The sequence below is a fragment of the Squalius cephalus genome (genome assembly GCF_949319135.1).
Source record: "Squalius cephalus genome assembly, chromosome: 16".
Lineage (NCBI taxonomy): Eukaryota > Metazoa > Chordata > Actinopteri > Cypriniformes > Leuciscidae > Squalius > Squalius cephalus.
This window is the reverse complement of record NC_137137.1, coordinates 3,722,597-3,742,285: the sequence shown is the minus strand read 5'-3', so window position 1 is coordinate 3,742,285 and position 19,689 is coordinate 3,722,597. Positions and strand designations below refer to the sequence as shown.

At 35.8% G+C, this 19,689-nt stretch overlaps 3 protein-coding genes across 6 annotated transcripts; 1 reads left to right on the top strand and 2 right to left on the bottom strand.

Moving 5' to 3' along the window:
* Window positions 1-246: 246 nt before the first annotated feature.
* LOC307174019 (uncharacterized protein) lies at window positions 247-7,184 on the bottom strand. Of its 4 annotated transcripts, none has more exons than XR_013823934.1 (9): window positions 5,978-7,184; window positions 5,502-5,794; window positions 3,859-3,903; window positions 3,416-3,497; window positions 3,185-3,335; window positions 3,008-3,108; window positions 953-1,009; window positions 674-862; window positions 247-519 (listed from the first exon to the last, which is right to left on the bottom strand). XR_013823934.1 is itself a non-coding variant. In XM_079897646.1 (9 exons), exons 1-9 carry the CDS (start codon window positions 6,004-6,006, stop codon window positions 499-501), a joined length of 906 nt encoding a protein of 301 aa, XP_079753772.1. In that variant the 5' UTR covers window positions 6,007-7,184; the 3' UTR covers window positions 247-498. The 4 variants fall into 4 exon arrangements, 3 of the variants coding, with proteins under 3 accessions (XP_079753772.1, XP_079753774.1, XP_079753773.1); XM_079897646.1 differs by having other exon boundaries at window positions 736-862; XM_079897648.1 differs by having other exon boundaries at window positions 736-862; window positions 3,185-3,287.
* Window positions 7,185-7,441: 257 nt separating this feature from the next.
* Window positions 7,442-11,550, bottom strand: tmem127 (transmembrane protein 127). Its single transcript, XM_079897649.1, has 4 exons — window positions 11,255-11,550; window positions 10,512-10,850; window positions 8,638-8,802; window positions 7,442-7,832 (listed from the first exon to the last, which is right to left on the bottom strand). Exons 2-4 carry the CDS (start codon window positions 10,747-10,749, stop codon window positions 7,522-7,524), a joined length of 714 nt encoding a protein of 237 aa, XP_079753775.1. The 5' UTR covers window positions 10,750-10,850; window positions 11,255-11,550; the 3' UTR covers window positions 7,442-7,521.
* Window positions 11,551-12,074: 524 nt separating this feature from the next.
* ciao1 (cytosolic iron-sulfur assembly component 1) lies at window positions 12,075-19,249 on the top strand. Its single transcript, XM_079897580.1, has 7 exons — window positions 12,075-12,380; window positions 13,335-13,483; window positions 13,596-13,707; window positions 15,498-15,586; window positions 15,671-15,866; window positions 17,174-17,249; window positions 18,651-19,249. The coding sequence occupies exons 1-7, from the start codon at window positions 12,236-12,238 to the stop codon at window positions 18,883-18,885; spliced, it is 1,002 nt and encodes a 333-aa protein (XP_079753706.1). The 5' UTR covers window positions 12,075-12,235; the 3' UTR covers window positions 18,886-19,249.
* The last annotated feature ends 440 nt before the right edge of the window (window positions 19,250-19,689 follow it).

Here is a 19,689-nt window from a genome sequence, read left to right as displayed (position 1 = left end):
CTGTGTGGTGTCTGCTGGGATCCCGGGCAGCGATCCAATGGGTAGTTGTAGCCATCAGTTAAAGATCCTATAGGACACACTATACAACCTTCTCAACGTCCTACTAGTGCACGTATAGTTCGTCTCTGTGAAAAGTCCAGGAATATGCACAAACACTCTGACCTTTGGTGCAAACGCCCTCAGATTCCTCAAGCACGCAGTTTTAGGAAAGAGAACTGTACAAAAACACGTCATAAAATGTTGCTGGTGCATTTATTTAAAGAGACTTATTATCAAGGAAACGTCACACATCAAATCAAGGTAAAAAGTTATTATGAGAGATTTGATTTAAAGCTGTGATGTATACATCGTGTCTGTTTCTGTCTGACTTTGTGGACCTTCCTGTGGATGGAAGGTCAGGCAGCTTAGCTCTCGTCTCAACTTTGACATTTGGCTGCTTCTCTGGAAAGATTCTTATGTAGTTCATTAGGGAATCAAACATGATCAGCAGCCGCTCACTCATTCCTCATGTGTAGATCTCTGTGTGAGGGAAAATACATATTTCCTTCAACTTCTTTTAGGGAGACTGACATAAAAAGAGACCACTATACTGTATATGTTCCAGCATTTTCATGAGGGGAAAAAAGCCTGACATGATGGCTCAGTGAAAGAAGTGGGGCGGTGTAACCCTCACTGTAAAGGTCACGCTCCACTTCATCATCATCATCATCATCAGCAGTGTCATCAAGTGTTCACCGTTCTTCTGAGACGTGTTTTGTGCACGTCTTGCGCTCTCCTCTGCCGCTCTGACATGGCGCCGCCTGAATTGCGTTTGATGGCTGGTAGAATCACAGTTTCTCCTTTACTGGCTTGACTCGGGTGCCTGGGGTGAAATAAAATAAAATAAATCAGTTTCAAATTGTCTGTGGTGATATGAAATAGATGGTGATGTGAATAGAAAAGTAAATCCTACTGTTTCTTTGGCTGTGGTTTGAGAGGTAGTTTTGGTAAATGCTCGAACACTTCACCCCTAAAAGAGAATCAAAATGTGCAAATAAAGTGCAAATGATTTATCAGATTTACTCTGAATAGGTAAATATGCGGGCTGCACAATATATCGAAATTATCAAAATATTGCGAATGTATATATCACGATATGTATATCGCAACAGCTTGCAATAACTGGGGTCATGAATAAAAGACAAAGAGAAAATCACTCACAATTCATACAGTGAAAACTAAGCCGTGTTTTATTTTTACATGTGATTATTCAGTTTCTGTTGTTAAATAACCCTAATGTAGGATAATCTGAACCCCTAAACCCCAATGATGTTAAAATAACACTTCTTATGCTACAGTAAAACACTGATGTTCACTTTCAGAAGTTTAGGGATGTGAAACATGTGTGTAGGTTATATAATTTTAAATATATTTTAAAGATAATTTAAGTTTATTTTACAAACTTTAAGCATTATCGTATCGCATATCGAATATCGCATTATTTAATATCGTGCAGCCCTAGTAAATAGAAGTATATTATGATATAATTAAATAATAGAGTAACAAGGTGAATCTTACAAGAACATGTCCAGGTCAAATTTCACCCAAAACCAAAAGAAAATATATTGGATAAACTAAAATCCTGTTTTAGGAGAATTTTATTTGCATCATTTATTTTCTTGACAATCCTGTTCAGAAACAATGATTTGGGATTATTAGTAGTAGTAGCATTATTATTAGTCGAAATATGCATTATGTGTAGTTCCAATTGTGCTTTACAAGTTAAATGACAGTTATAAAATTATAATTTTTTAACTGAGATTTCAGGCAAAATATAGTTTATTTATTTATTTTGTAAATGAAAATGTATTTTTAAAAAATCATAATAAAAAAACGTATTTTTTAAAAAACTCATTTTTTATATATTTAAACTATATTAAACTTTATTTCATGCCATTGGATTATTTATTTTCGTGACAATCCTGTTCAGTGTTTTTTAATCACTATTATTAAAATCAGAGTCTGCATTATGTATACTTCCAATTGTGCTTATATATATATATATATATATATATATAGTGCTATGCATAAGTTTAGACACCCATGCTAAAGTTGACTAAAAAGAGGAATAAAAAAGCATCTTTTGGAAATTGAACTTAATGCCTTAATTAAAAAACTTCAACCTTTAAGGACACCAATTTTCTTTGTGAATGAATAATGTATCGTAAATAAATAAATGTTCTTCCTTAAAATACATGGTGCATAAGTTTGGACACCCCTATGTTAAATTCCCATAGAGGCAGGCAGATTTTTATTTTTAAGTATTTTTATTTTTTTTATTTTTTAGGATACTATGCATCCTGATAAAGTTCCCTTGGCCTTTGGAATTAAAATAGCCCCACATCATCACATAGCCTTCACCATACCTAGAGATTGGCATGGTTTTATTTCAGTTAGCCTAAAAGCTGGTTTGATTTGCATTGAGAGATGATCTTATGGAAAGTACCCCATGCCAATCTCTAGGTATGGTGAAGGCTATGTGATGATGTGGGGCTATTTTAATTCCAAAGGCCAAGGGAACTTTATCAGGATGCATAGTATCCTGGATCCATGAAGTAACTGGCCTTTAAAAATAAAAATCTGCCTGGCTCTATGGGAATTTAACATAGGGGTGCCCAGACTTATGCACCCTGTATTTTAAGGAAGAACATTTATTTATTTACGATACATTATTCATTCACAAAGAAAATTGGTGTCCTTAAAGGTTGGATTTTTCCAAAAAATTTTAATTAAAGCATTAAGTTAAATTTCCAGAGGATGATTTTTTATTCCTATTTTTAGTCAACTTTAGCATGGGTGTCTAAACTTATGCATAGCACTGTATATATATATATATATATATATATATATACACAATATATATAATTTAATTTTTTTGTGTGCAAAATTTAGTTTTTTATTATTTCTTTCTCTAGATTTTGGGGTGAAATATGACCAGGGTATTTTGGTGAGCAGAATAATGATGCACCTGCTGTTGTCTCTGAGGCAGGCTCTTGCGAGAGACAAAACTTCAGCGGATGATTTGTTTTTGGAGGCGATGTCTCCGAGGAGCGTCTTGATCCTCAGCAGCTGAGTGAGGGAACATGAGAGTCAAGTATGAACACATGAATGAGAACAGACATGATGAAGACATGATGCTCCTGACCTCCTGACACTGCGAGGTGTTGGCGTGATAGAGCTGCCGGATGATGCCCTCACACTCCTTCAGCGTGGGGGTTCGGGGATGCTGGGACAGACCGCGGGTGATCCTGAGAGGCAGAAGTGATGTGACTGCACCTCCTCTTCCCGCCTCTGAGCTGGAGCGGGTCACAGCAGGAGGACGTGAGATTTATTTGCTTAAGTGAGGTCAGATGATCACAGATGCTACAGTAAGTACCTGATGAATCCACACTGGGAATTCTTCTCGGCTGAACCGTCACTGCAGGGTTTTGAGGAATGACCGTTGGACCATATGGACTCTGTGTGGATCACACGGCTGTCAGTTCGCAGTAAACAACAGTACAGGTTAAGAAATAATCCCCTGCTTTTACAGACAAGGCTTAAGTCTAGTCCCAGATTAAAAATAATGTTTGATCTGTTTTAAATTAAAGCAACTTGCACTGATATATCTTAAAATATGCCATTGTTTTGTCTCAAGATACACACCAGTAATGTTTTTTTCTAAGACACATTTATAAAAGCTACTTAAATGCTCTAATTGAACTAATCCTGGCTTAATCTAAGCCCTGTGTGTGAAACCATAAATTAGATCTTTCCTATGCACAAAGCGAGTATATGAATATGGTTATGAAAAATTAGGCTTGATAAAACATATTCTACCTTTTGGAGAATGTTCATGTTCCATAACCATCTGATACTGTAATTCTGTAAAAGAAAAACTTAATATGCAAGTCTGAATATGGTACGAAAGCTCAAACAACCTGTCAGCGGTTTGTGGCCTATAACTGAACTTGAAATATGACAATGTTTTTGGATGTAATGCAAAAGAAATTTTAACTTAATACATAGCTTAAAATATTTTTAAAGGGGTGGTATAATGCCCTTTTCACAAGATGTAAAATAAGTCTTTGATGTCCCCAGAGTGTGTATGTGAAGTTTTAGCTCAAAATACCCCACAGATATTTTTATATAGCATGTTAAAGTTGTCAATTTTTGAGGGTGAGCAAAAACACACAGTTTTTGTGTCTGTCCCTTTAAATGCAAATGAGCTGCTGCTCCCGGCACAGGGGGCGGAGCTTCAACAGCTTGCACTCACACAGACATGCACTGCAAATTTCAAAAACTTTTAGCCTTTTTTATTCAAACTCAGACAATGATGGAGAGACTCAAGAAGAAGTGAAAACATGTAGAAGCAACAGGACATTTCTGAATGGTTAGCTGATGAATTTATGCAGCTTATGTGTAGTTATCTTCTAGTCATTGATTAGCATATTCTGTCTTGATAATCTATAAATCGTGTTCAGGGGGCGGGGTTTATGTAAATTTTAGGGTTGGTGATGTCACTAACCCGGGAGGAACGTCGTGTAGTCCCGACCAGCCGTTTGTTGTAGTCCTTAAAAAGTAATTTCTTTAAAAGCAAATATCTCCCTTTGCTTTGAACTTTGAGCGTTGTAACTTTGCAAATCATATTCAACCACCCCTTTGAATGTTTGCTTTTAATCAGAAAGACAGCCAATTTGCATCTTCATTACATTTTAATTGGTTATGTAAAATGTAAGAAAACAAATTATACTTAGACTTTGCATTTACTGATATTAAAATTTCATTTGTCCCTCACTTTTGTTTCAACTCACATTTCCCTTTTAAATATAATGGTTTGTTCTGTCGAACATCATGTTTGAGGACATTGCATGTGGTTAAAACAGAAGAAAGTTTGTCTTGCAGCCTTTATCAGTATTTATGCACGTATATTGGCCTCATCAAACTCAATATTTCAATTGTTATGAGAAAAAAAGTCACACTGATGATTTTAAAGGTAGAGAAGGCAATTTTTTTATAAACACTTTTTGTTATATAGGTTGTAACTTTCTTCACATCCTGATAGCAATCAATAACAGAAGTGGTCTAAATATTAAAACATGTATACATCTTCTGTGGAAGTCTCAGGACCAAAAAATGTTCGTCCAATCATTGCATTGGGTCCGACAACATCAACGACGAAATGAGTCTGCAGCAGTCAGGTGGTACGGGTCAGTGCTCTGTAAGTTGTTTTTGTTCATTTATTATTGTAATGGCATGTGCTTTGAGACATGAAGTAGTTTAATGCAGTTTCTGGTGACGCTTTGCAGACTCTGCTGTGAGGTTGGAGGTTTTAAAGGAGGCGAGGCTTTGCTGAAGGGAGGGTGAGATCTCATGCTTTCAAAGCTAGCTCACCATTACTAGCCTCCCCAAAAAAATGGTCTGAAGTGCAAATGGCACTATTTTCATTTTCTGCCCCATTTATGCGGAATGCAATGACATACCTTTATTAGCACGCTTCAGATCTTCCATTTCTGCATGCAGTCTCTCCAGTGTGTCTGTATGCTGTTGTTGGAGGAACAGAATATCTTTCTCCAGAGAGGCGATGCGCGTGTCGTGAGCATCTGTCCTGGGCTGAGCCGCTGGTGCTTTAGGGCTCCTGATGTCCACAGGTGGAGATCTGACCATACAGTCACTAGAAAGAAGTCTGGGGTATCTCACCCGGTCCAGATCTCGAACCCTGGACCAGCTGGGCAGGTTTCGCAGGGGTGGCAGATTACTGGTGGACGTGGTTCTGCTAGAATATTATAATAGTAATTCATGGATGTTTTGGCTCATGCTCTTTGTTCATACAAACTATCTGGAACTTATTTATGTAGTCAATTTATCTCGCTATACAAGTCAGTTCACTTAAAAAGCTAATTTACAGCTTCCTTTTCCTAAAATGTATAATGTCTTCTCTCATTTACATACAACATACCTCATAAGCGATATTGCATCAGCCATCATTCGTCAGCCTTTTCTATACAAAAAATTAACTAAATTAGGAGCATTTAAACGAGTATTTCTTAAAATTAAGGTCATTTATGTCGTTTCAGGTGAAATGCCGGCGGTGTCGATCCCGGATGAATCAAACGTTGCTATGGCAACCGCGCGCTTCGAATTCGACGTGCACACGCATTGAGGAAACAAACATGCACGCACACAGTGTCGAATTAATTTTTTCTCTTTATTCTCCATTTAAGTAAACGTATTTCTTTAAATGAAACACAAGAAGGGAAATGTAAAATAATCTAAAACACAAAACCACCAGATTACTAAAAATAAAAAAGTGAAATCTGAACAAGTACAGTCCATTTATGCAACACAAGTGCAGTATCAAATTCCATGCAGTGATTTTATCAAAAATAATCAGACCAGAGCAAAAGCTAGACAAGTAATTTGGGGATACAATCTTGATCAAATGTGTTAAGACTCTTTCATCAGAACATCCTTGCGCTCACACTAACACTATCAAAACACACCAAACACAATTGCACTAAAAAACAAAAATAAAATCCAATTAATACAGAACAAACTTACGATGTGATGTTGGCAAACCTGAACGCCTCCAAATTACAGGTACATAAAATATTTGCTTTCTAGTTTCTTTGAGAGTCTATGTCAACCAGATAATAAATAATAAATAATTTGTCCATCCATCTTGGGTATTTGCGGCTATATGTGCGTTAAAATAACATTACAATAACTAATTAAAAGCCTTTTGAAATTATTTTTAAAAATGTAATGGGGTGAATCCAGAAGTGTGCAGATATGGCAGCATCTGTGGGCTACTGATAAATTCAAATAAATAAAAGGATACATTGATACCTAGCATGATTTAAAAAATTATTATTACAATTTTTTTTTTTTTTTTTTACAAAGGAAAGTGTCTATAAATGACCACTTGAAAAACAGGAACAAAAGTCAAAAGTGCAGCTCAACATTTGGAAAACATGATAAACCTGTGAAGAATATGGAAAATGTGATAAACCTGCGATGAGGCAGAAAAAAAGATACCTTTGGATGATTATACAGACTAATTCCACACAGTTTAGGCTCCAGTAAACCCATCTTCAACAAGCATGATGCCGAGATGCTTTGCATCCTTCAAGTCTTCAATCAATAATAAAAGCGTGCCAAAAAAACTTGTTTCAAAGTAGATCTGTGTGGGTTTTTACTGCCAGATACATGCAAACTACTGCAAGATGAATTCAAATGGAATTCTACAAGCAATGCCATAATTACTCTCTTTGATTTCTTCCATGCACGCAAGCTCTGTCTGCTGAAGTAAAACGCTCATTTAAATGTGTGCATGGATATGGGCATTCTGCATGATCTGGAATACTGAATATATATACAGTATATATTCATTTTTGATGGGGCACCTAATATCTGAGCATCATTTCTTTGTCTGAAGGCCAAAGGTGGCACGTGAAGAAGACAGGAGTGGCGTTGGGCAGCGAACACGCGGGAATATGGCGATCAGGGTGTGTAGGCCGGTGGAGGCTGGAATTGGTTGGTAATGTCGTAGTCAACTGGGTATGTTTCACTGCTCTCCTCCATCTCGGAGAGGAGCTCCAGGGCTTGCTCCTCCTCCTCAGTGGGGTAATGACGGAGCAGGTTTGCCGCGGTGGCTAAAATAGAGGCTCCGCCTGCACCGGCCACCAGGTAGAAGCTGATGGCGAAAGTGACGTAGATGAGCGAGCCGTGGTACTTCTTGTGCTGCTGCTGCAGGGACAGAATCAGTTCCGAGGCCCAGTAGCAGAAGCCGATCACTGTCGCGCACTGGAGCACTGGAACACACAGATTCATTAAAGGGATATTTCACCACTGGAAAGATGAATGTGTATTTAAATTGGGTCATTTATGTAGTAGAAATGTGAAATTATTTTAGAAGTTGGTGCCTTCTAGACTGAGAAAAGCCAGAGAATGTGTTTTTGGCTCATGTGGATGAAAGACAACAACTCCCAGAATGCACTTGCTTCGCTGCCCTACGAGGACACTCCCAAGCCACGCCTACCGGTTACAGAGGGCAGTATCGGGAGAAATGATACAGCTAGGCTACTAGTCGACTCGAAACTGAAAAGACGGCGTTTTATCGTGAGATCCCCCTATGGGCGGGTTGAACACATGCGGGACGAGCTCCTCCTACTGGCTGGAGTCTCTCGCCTCTGGACAGAAGAGACTCAGATGAGATAAATGACGATTTTTGCGTCATCAGAGGTTTTTTTCTAGACACACAATACAGAAATCTCTCGTCTCAGGGGGACATGAGGGAGGGAAGCACAGTCATTCGAAAATACTAGCGGGTTTCTACTGATACAAAGCTTAATGCTAATCGCTGAAGTATCCCTTTCAGACTAAAACAAATAACTGTATTAATATTGAGAACTAAATCCTTCGTGAAGTCATACTTGCCTTTGCCTTTGGCTTGCTCAGTTGGGGATATTTTGGGAATATTTAATTTTATTTTATTAATCAATAAATTTCACTAGAAACAAACCTTGTTGTATTATTTTAATTTAATACTGTGAAGCTGCTTTGATACAATCTGTATTGTGAAAAGCGCTATATAAATATACTTGACTTGACTCATACCTGTGAGGATGTGAGCGAAAGCGTATCTGCGTGTGATCTTGAGGGCTGGGTGTTTGGGTCCAAAGACATCCAGCAGAAATGCCGTCAGGCTGCACAGAATTCCCAAAAAACAGAAAGCAGCAATGACCCGCAAGAGCAGGATGGACTGAGAGTTTATACAGTTATCTGTGGGAGAGAAGTGACACAAGTTTATCATTAACAGAGCAAGTACAAGATCTCAATATCGGAACTTAACAACTTTGATTATGTAATCTACGCAAACTACCATTCAAAAGTTTGGAGTCAAGAAGATTTTTTGGTAACACTTTACAATAAGATTTCATTTGTTAACATTAGTTGAATATGTTAGTTAGTACTAAGATCGATCAATAATGCTACAGCAATTTGTACTTAATGTTAATTTACTTGTACATTTTTAAGATCAAAAGTCGTAGTTGTTAACATTAGTTAATGCATTTTTACTAACTAATATTAACAGAGGTTAATAAGTGGTGTAAATATACAATGCCCAGTGCCCGGACAAAAAATAAAATAATTTGCTGTTTGGATTTAAATAGGCAAATGCTTAAGAGTCAATGACTGGATCATTATTGCAGTGATTATGATGTTTCTACATGATATATGTTTGGCAACAGTTCTTTTAACCCTAACTGATGGAGTGTGTAGCTTTTCATTTCTTAAACAACTATGTAGGAACTAGGAAAACACATCATGGCCATTTTCCAGAATAATCAATACAAGGTCTTGGCCAAAAATGTATACACCTCTTGATGGAAATAATAACATCACAACATTTATTATCAAGAGGTGCATCATTTTTGGGGCAAGATCTTGTATTTAATTTTGGTTACACTTTATTTTAAGGTGTCCTTGTTACAGTGTAATTATATATTTAAGTACTGAGTAATATTAAGCAACTACATGTACTTACTATAGGGTTAGGGTAGGACTAGAGTTTGGTTGAGGGTTAGTCGCATGTAATTATGCATAATTTACTGTCATTACTATGGTAAGTACATGTAACATATGTAACAAGGACACTGTAAAATAAAGTGTTACCTTAATTTTTTTTTAAAGGAATTAGGATGCATTCAATTGATCAAAAGTGACAGTAAAGACATTTATAATGTTACAAAAGATTTCTATTTCAAATACATGCTGTTCTTTTGAACTTTATATTGATCAAAGTATATTGGACACAAAGTGTATCACAGTTTCCACAAAAATATGAAGCAGCACAACTGTTTTCAACATTGATAATAATAAGAAGAAGAAGAAGAAGAAGAAATGTATCTTGAGAAGCAAATCAACATATGTGACCCTGGATCACGTCACCAGTCATAAGTCGCACGGGTATATTTGTGGCAATAGCCAACAAAACATTGTATGGGTCAAAATTATCGATTTTTCTTTTATGCCAAAAATCATTAGGATATTAAGTAAAGATCATGTTCCAAGAAGATATTTTGTAAATTTCCTACCTTAAATATATAAAAAAATGATTTTTGTGAGTGGATGCAGCACAATCGCCAATAGAAATGAACAACTTTAAAGGAGATTTTCTCAATGTTTCGATTTTTCTGCACCCTCAGATTCCAGATTTTCAGATAGTTGTATCCCGGCCAAATATTGTCCTATCCTAACAAACCATACATCAATGGAAAGATTATGTATTCAGCTTTCAGATGATGTATAAATCTCAATTTTAATAAAATTACCCATAAGACTGGTTTTGTGGTCCATGGTCACATATTAGAATGATTTCTGAAGGATCATGTGACACTGAAGAATGAAATTCAGCTTTGCATAACAGGAATAAATTACATTTAAATATATATTCAAATAAAAATAAAAAAACAGTTTGGGATACCAACCCTTAATGAGACTGTCATCTATATATCCCAGGACATCTGCGACACCGATCTCCTGTCTGGGACAGGTTCCTCCATGGACGCGGAGCCAGGCCGGTTCTGCCAGGGCCGTACAGAGAGCCGTGATGGAGAGCGCCCCGGGCAGCGCCGACGCCAGACTCCTCTCGGGCTGTTTGGGTAGAGCCGTACCACCTCTCCTCCTTCGGTTGCCAGGCAGAGCAGTTCCCGGGGGTGCGTACATGGTCTTAAACCTACTGAAAAGCCTCGATCAAAAAAGTAAAACTCAAATACACCGGAGTGAGAGTGGACAGCTCTGGGGTTTGACCTCCACCGGCACTACAGCTGAAAAATCGAAACAAAAATCATGTTATATTAACTCTGGAGAAAAAGAGAAGACTAAGTACTTAGAACTAATCAGTGAAATAATTAAGGAAATAATCATAAAAAATAACAAATGATGCAATAAGTAAGAATAATAGCAGTTATCTAATTATAGTTATAGATAGGCATTATTAATAATACAGCAGATTTACATAGACTTGTTAATAAGTGTTAACCTATATCTATCTATCCATCTATCTATCTATATACACTAGTGATTACTGGTCAGTATAAAAAGACACTTAATAACAGAATAATGCATAAAAAAGTATGTGGTTTTTTTTTTAAGCTCTTCCTGTTATATAACAAAAGATTAATAGCCTATCTATATTTATCACAAACTTTTATTTAAAGATTATATTTACCAGTTTGCTGTGACTGAAGCTCCTCTGTCGGTTTTTAATCAAATTTGATAATTTGTGACGTGAACTGGCCTTACACATTTACAACACACACACAAAACCCTTTAAAACCTTCTCAAATTCCACCAAAATATAAAACAACTTATTAAAACCAAATTGTAATATGTTCAGCTTCGAATGATCCCGCTGATCGCCGCTACATCGAAGACATTTTCGTGTGTTTTATTCTTGATTTCCAGTTAAAAACGTAAACAATAGTCCGTCCGCTTCCTCCATCAGACGGAGACTCTCCTGCCTCTGACTTCCGTTTCCTGTGTTGCCGTTTAAGCCAATCAGACGCGTCCTTCAGCAGACGTCAGTGCTCGAGCACATGCATGACGTTTAGTTTGAGGAATTGAAACTATTGTGTAAATGTGATGCCATATAAGATTTTCCAGTCATAATACATGTTCTAACAGAGATGCTTTAACAGCGCACTATTAAACACAATTAAATAATTAAACTATTTTAGTTAATAGCTAATATAATATCATACAGGGTTAGGTTAAATATATATATATATATATATATTAAAAAAAATGAAATAATAGAACTTACTCTATAAGCATTTTTGTAACATCATTCGTTCACATAAATATATATTTATTTCCGCTTAAATAATTATTAAATAATTAACTTCCGCTTAAATAATTAAACTCTTTTAGTTAATAGCTAATACATACAATATCACACAGCAAACAAAACGTTTAACATATATAAAATAAAATAAAAATAAAAAAAATAATAGAAATTACTCTCTAACTTCCGCTACACTCCTGATGGTGGCGCTACTGCCGTGTATTTGTATCAACAGCGAAAAACACTGAAGCACAAAGCAGGAAGTGGGGAGCCGCTGATAAACAGGAGTCTTGAAGTTGTGACATTTAAGAGAGAGAGACAGGGGAATATTTACATGTCATATAATCACAAATATCATACAGTTGTATGGAAATGAAGGGCGAGATGGAGCTGTTGCAGAGGGTGAGCGCGCACCCGGACGCGCGCTGCTGGTACGTCGAGTGGAACCCCGCGGGCACACTCCTCGCGTCATGCGGCGGGGACCGCGCGATAAGAATATGGGGTAAAGAAGGTAAAACTGCTAAAACATATTATACACCGTGAATAAAACCATGTAGTTAAATATGAGAGCTGAAGTATATAACTGGTGTGTGGTGAGCTTGAACTGTTCCTGCTGTCGCATCATCCAAGTGGTGGTTGAGGAGAGATCCCCTGATATGATTGTAAAACGCTTGGGGTGTAACGTTACAGTAGTATATGAAAGCGCTATATAAATGCCTCATTCATTCATTCATTAATTAATTAATTCAAGTATGTCAAACTGAACTCATTCAATCATTATTAGTGACACTCATACACACACATACCGAATCAGACACAAGACTTTTCATTTGTTAATAAGTATTCATTACTTCAATGAGCTCATTGTTTCTGCCTTAAATTATTACATTGTTTAAATTAATACATTTTTAGCTAACTGTGATTTTGTATATGTACATTTCTGAAATACATGACAGTTACCTCTGATAACAGATCACTCTAAATTGTAATGTGGACTCGTGCATTTTCTGCAAAGCTGCTTTGAAACAATATGTATATTGTAAAATAAATGTGAATTGAATTGAACTTTATAAAATTGAATAATATTAAAATAAAATAAGAAATATATATATATATATGAAGAGTTCAGATGCAAAAGCCTCTAAGTGCCCTCTGAAATTTTCTTCTAGAATGATCCTTTTTATCAAGCTTGTATATTTAAGTTCAGTAATTTCACTTAAATGACAATGAAAATTACCTATGAATTGTCATTTAAGTGAAATGACTGAACTTAAATATACAAGCTTCATAAAAATGATCATTCTAGAAGAAAATTCTTTCTGAACTCAGCTGAACTCTTCATATACATTATATATATATATATATATAGTGTCTGTGTCTGATCTTTATGACACAGCAGATAGTGTAAAAAAAAAAATAGTATATTATTGTTTATTGTTGTATTTTATTTGTCTTGTGTTCTCAGGGGACAGTTGGGAATGTAAGTGTGTCCTGTCTGATGGACACCAGCGTACGGTCAGAAAGGTGGCCTGGTCGCCCTGTGGGAAATATCTGGCATCGGCCAGCTTTGATGCTACGACATGCATCTGGAAGAAGACGGATGATGGTTTTGAGGTTTGTTTTTGAATATGCATAATTTCACACCCTTAAAAAATGAAGGAAGTGACATCACTAACAGGATATCCTGTCAGTCAGCCTGACGTGTGTCCGTCATGTGTGTTTGCAGTCCCTGACAGTGTTAGAGGGTCATGAGAACGAGGTGAAGTGTGTGGCCTGGGCTCCATCCGGAAACTTACTGGCCACCTGCAGCAGAGACAAAAGTGTTTGGATCTGGGAAGGTACGTCAGGAATCGGGGATTGAATAGTGAAAAGACTTTCTATAGCACAAATACAAACATTGTTTTTCCTTTAGAATGATGTGCACTGATGAATCATTCACAATTAGACCAGGAATGTGCATTAAGATAGCAAGGTCACACTTTAGATTAGGGTGCAATTCTCACTATTAACCAACTTTTGCCTCCATAAACTCGTAATCAGTGCTTATTAATAGTTAGTAAGGTAGTTATTAAGTTAAGGTATAGAATTAAGGGATGTAAAATATGGTCATACAGAATAAGGCATTAATATGTGCTTTATAAGTACTAATAAACAGCCAATATCCTAGTAAAATGCATGCTAATAAGCAAGTTGATAGTGAGAATTGGACCCTAAACTAACATTTTGACTGTTTTTTCCCAGGGCTTAAGGCAAGAAACCACAGGTGAATAGTGTACAAAATTTAAATAATAGTTATCACCATACTTTACCTAGTTGATTAATCACAGAACATTATGACAACTCTTTTTATGACAAGTTATTACGTTTAATTACGCAAATGACACATTATCTAATTAAAAATGCACTAATTTGCATACTTTTCCTAAACAGAAATCTGAGCATTGGATAAAGCCAGGTTGAAAATTGGTTAATTTTGTTGACATATTAAAGTAGTTTTTTTACAGACAGGATTTTGGAAAACATCTCTTATTATCACTCCATAAGTACTGTCAACAGACAGACAGAAAAATCACAATGTTTTATGAATAAAATGTAGTGCTGTCAAATCGATGAATCGCTTAGAACATAACATAAAAGTTTGTTTATATAATTTTATTTAAACAATTTATATATATATATATATATATTACACAAACTTTTAGATGTGATTAATCGTGATAAATGGATTTGACAGCACCTTCAGTATACAGTGCTATGCATAAGCTTAGACACCCATGCTAAAGCTGACTAAAAAGAGGAATAAAAAATCATCTTTTGGAAATTGAACTTAATGCCTTAATTTAAAAAATGAGAAAAAATCCAACCTTTAAGGACACCAATTTTCTTTGTGAATGAATAATGTATCGTAAATAAATAAATGTTCTTCCTTAAAATACAGGGTGCATAAGTTTGGACACCCCTATGTTAAATTCCCATAGAGGCAGGCAGATTTTTATTTTTAAAGGCCAGTTACTTCATGGATCCAGGATACTATGCATCCTGATAAAGTTCCCTTGGCCTTTGGAATTAAAATAGCCCCACATCATCACACAGCCTTCACCATACCAAGAGATTGGCATGGAGTACTTTCCATAAGATCATCTCTCAATGCAAATCAAACCAGCTATTAGGCTAACTGAAATAAAACCATGCCAATCTCTAGGTTTTAATGGATAAATTGTGTAATCAAGTAAACCCTTAAATGTGTATTGTGTATTTCCACTAGTCTGAAAGAAGACGTGTTCTGGAAGCAAAATAGCCGAAAATCTCAAAATTGGCTGGTTCATGGAAAAAATAATGGTTTTGTATGTAGTGTCTTGCCTTAAAGAGATAGTTCACCCAAAAATGAAAATTCTGTCATCATTTACTCATTCTCAAGCTCTTCCAAACCTGGGTAACCAGACAGTTGATGTCCCACATTGACCTCTATAGTATGGAAAAAAAATACTATAGAAGTCAATGGGGTCCAACAACTGTCTGGTTACTAACATTCTTCAAAATATCTTCTTTTGTGTTCAACAGAAGAAAGAAATTCATACAGGTTTGGAACAACTAATGATTTGTGTTAAACCCTTTATTTTCCTTCTAGTGGACGAGGAGGATGAGTACGAGTGTGTAAGTGTTGTGAATTCACACACGCAGGACGTGAAGCATGTCGCTTGGCACCCGACACAGGAGGTATGACATTCACGTGCATGTTTTCTGTCGCTCTCATAATGTTTTCAGACACTTTTTAAGGGTGAAACTCGTTTCCTTTTGCAGCTTCTTGCATCCGCCAGTTATGACAACAAAGTGTGCATTTATAAAGAGGAAGATGATGACTGGGAATGTAGAGCCACTCTAGAGGGACACGAATCTACTGTCTGGAGTTTGACCTTTGACCCTGAGGGACGAAGATTGGCATCTTGTAGCGATGATCGTACCGTGAAGATCTGGAAGGAGTCGACGGCTGGAGATGGTGAGAGCGTTAGGATTACTCCTGTACAGTTTTACTCTATTGATATTTTGAATATTTAGCAGGTTTGTGTTATGTTGCGGGTCAATTTGACCCGTTTAGATTTTCTAGAAGTTGGAAATACTGGTTAACCTATGTTTTTTTTCTTGATATTTTGTGACTTTTTCTCACTTATCATCATGAACATGCATGCAAAGTTTCAACATGCTGGTGTTTTTTGACATATACAAACAAAATTACTGTTACGTTCGTGATGTTCGCGGGTCAATTTGACCCGCATATTTTAACGCTCTAAGGCAACTGTACGGACCCAAAATAATAACATTTCTTGGTTATATTTTGTTATTTTATTTTTTTACTACCTTATGAAGCTAAAAAATTAGGTTTTCTTCACTTATTTCAATACAGAAAAATATTTTGTCAGCCACAGATGGTAAAAATTACCTATCATTTATTTTTTCAAGCTACCTGAAATGATATTAAACCTTTTTTTTTTTTTCTTGATATTTTGTGACTTTTTCACATTTATCATCATGAACATGCATGCAAAGTTTCAACATGCTGGTGTCTTTTTTTTGACATATACAAACAAAATTACTGTTAAGTTTGTGATGTTCGCAGGTCAATTTGACCGTCATAGGCAGCTATTCAAAAGCAACTGTACAGACACAAAATAAAAACATTTATTTTATGTATGTCAGGGCATCAGCTCCAGTTCTAAAGTGTAAGTGTATCTAAAAGTGCTCTAACCCAAACCAAACACACTTGAAAAAGCTAAATCATAGTGTTCAGAATTAATTGCAAATTACAAATGAAAATCTTTGACAGACACAGATAGTAAAATAAGCTCTCATTTATATATTCAAGATATCTGAAATATCTTGAGACTTCGACATAGACAGCAGGAAAAATGAGCTCAGATTAATTGATTAATTGTTCAGTTATGATGTTCTAAGCAAAAAAAAAAAAAAAAAGTAAAAAAAAAATGTATATGCAAATATATATAAATATAATGTATATTAAAATTTAGTCAAAACAAAAAAATGGTTAAAAAACATTTTCATTAAATCATATCTTCAGATATATATTTTTTGGAATATTTGACAAATGTTGATATTAAAAGTTTACAGTTTGTACCTGAATCTTTGTTGTTTTTCATAGTGTGATTTTTGAGGAATTGTATTGAATCCAATTAGGGTCAATTTGAGCCGAACCATAAGGGGAGTGCACAGAATTCCAACATAACACAAGGGTTAAAATGATGTAGTCTAGATTTTGCTGGGTTGAATTTGATAGTGATTTTGTTGCAGGTTCATCAGATGAGTCCTGGAAGTGTATATGCACCTTGTCTGGATTCCACGGGAGAACAGTATATGATGTAGCATGGTAAGATGCATGGTGTTATTTTGGTCAAAAGGGTTTCTGCTGGTCTTAAAAAGATTTTAAAGTCTTAAATATGCCTTTCCTCAAATAAAGGCATTAAAAATGTCTAAAATGGAAGCAAAACATTTATGCCATTACATGTCGCATGAGGGATTATTTTCTCGTGTTTTGTTTTTTAAAGCGATGGTGTTATTTCTGGATTTTAGTGGTTGGGAGCAGAGATCATTTTTGTAAAATTAATAAAAATGTACTGGACATCTGATGAAATTTGTATTTTAACCCTATAAAGCCTACTGTATTATATTTGAAAACCTGTTGCACACAATCTACTACATGCCTTCTGTCGTCTGATTGATATTTTATACTTTTTTAGCAAGTAAAGGCCTTTTAGTATAATTGACTCTAACTCTAACCCTAACTGTAAAAACACCCACCATCTTTGATGATTTTTTATTAAGTACATGTAATAATAACTTTTATATTGTTAGTAATATTTCAAGGTGAACACATACTGGACTGAAGCAGCTGAGGTTTACTTGATTATCCATGCATAGTTAAAAAAAATAAATAAATAAAATTAATGTTCAGATGTGTCTCAAATATGATCATCAGGCTTTTGAGGAAGGTTTATTTGTTCATATCTCAATCATTATTGTATTGCATTATATGTTTTAAAAATCCAGAGCTTTGATCCTATATCTAAGCTTTTAAATATCATCTTACTGAGACGATGAGACGAGTGAGAGCTGATATTTATATGCATTTTATGTACTGATATAAATATCTCACTTTTTTCAGAATTTATCAGAATTTCATCTTTTTGGCCATATAAATATCAGCATCTGCTCCAAATTGCATATTTTTGCTCAGTTTGAGCCTCTGAATAAAATTGAGGTGTTTTTTACTCCTCGAGTATGAGCTCCATATTTTCACTATTTAATATATGAGCCTTAAGATTTCCTATAACTGTTTTAAGAAGTCTTTTATGCCTTTTTCAATTAAAATGTTAAATGATGAATGACTATTTTTTAAGGGTGAGTATAGGAAATATTACTATTATTATTATTTTATTTTATTGTAGAATTTGCTGTTTATGTTTCAAATGATTTTGTCAATGTAAACACCTTGAGTCCAACACAAATTTCCCCTTTGGGGACAATAAAGTGTATTTCATTTCATAAAAGCCTGATGTATCGAATATGATGCATAACAAAAATGAAGAGCATATGTTCCCCCTCAATTTATTTCTTAAATTATCTTTAGTTGGTAAAATTTTACCTTCATACAACCTGCAGAAACCCTGTCACCATTAAATACTGCACAAGCCCCAACACGGTGCGATGGTTATGACATTTGTGAGTTCAGAAGTGACACTTGTATTATTGTAATCCTTCTAACATCAAGGTGTCGTCTGACCGGTGCCTTGGCCACCGCGTGCGGCGATGATGGAGTCCGTGTGTTCAGAGAAGACCCCACTGCCGACCCAGAGCAGCCCATCTTCTTCCTGTCGGCCCACGTGCCCAAAGCCCACAATCAGGACGTCAACTGCGTGGCCTGGCATCCAAAGCAGTCGGGACTGCTGGCCACCTGCAGTGACAACGGAGAGTTCGCCGTCTGGAAGTACAACTCTGATAGCTGAGCTGCTGAATGAAGCTTGATCTGACGAAAGCACTGAGTTTCAAATGCTCAAGTGGCATCATGGGTCATAACAATAGCTGTTTTTATTCTGACTGAGTACTGTGTGTATTGACAGCACTGGTCAAATGGAATGAAAGACAATACACTTTTTAACTGGCCTCGTTCTGTTGTCTTTTTGATGGGTCAGTTGTAACCTTTCAGAATTTCTTAACGACATTTTAGCTTTGCCTGTGGCTTACAATACACCAAGCACTGCTGAAGTTGAAACATACTCATTTTTCTTTTTAACATGTCATAACACCATCAATTTGTATTGATATTAAATGCTTTCAAAGTTGGTTTAGTGAATTCATCTTTAATGGTTGTTAAAAGTAATGATCTGCATTCAAATCAAGTTAAAACGCATCGTGATGCACTCATAATTACGTCCATGGGGGTGTTTGAGAAGGTTAAAAAATAGAAGTGCCATTTAAAAAAAAAGCACATTAATGCTGCGTACAAGAAGAAAAAAACATTATTTGAGCTGTAAAATTGTTTTTAGCAGTGGAACTTGCCATTTTAACATGCTGGATTGATGTCAACATAATACTTACTGTCTTTTTGGCTATACTTGCAATTCAACAGTGCGTTGAAATTAATTTCTGTGGTAATTGACAGCATGTCAACACAGTACATTCCTTTAATGTAAACAAGACAATCTTTAGTCATATGAACAGATAATGTCATGGTTTGTAAAACAATGTCAATGACAGCACCAGAAAACAAAAGCTTGATGACAACAACTCATCCTAGAGTAAATAAAGAG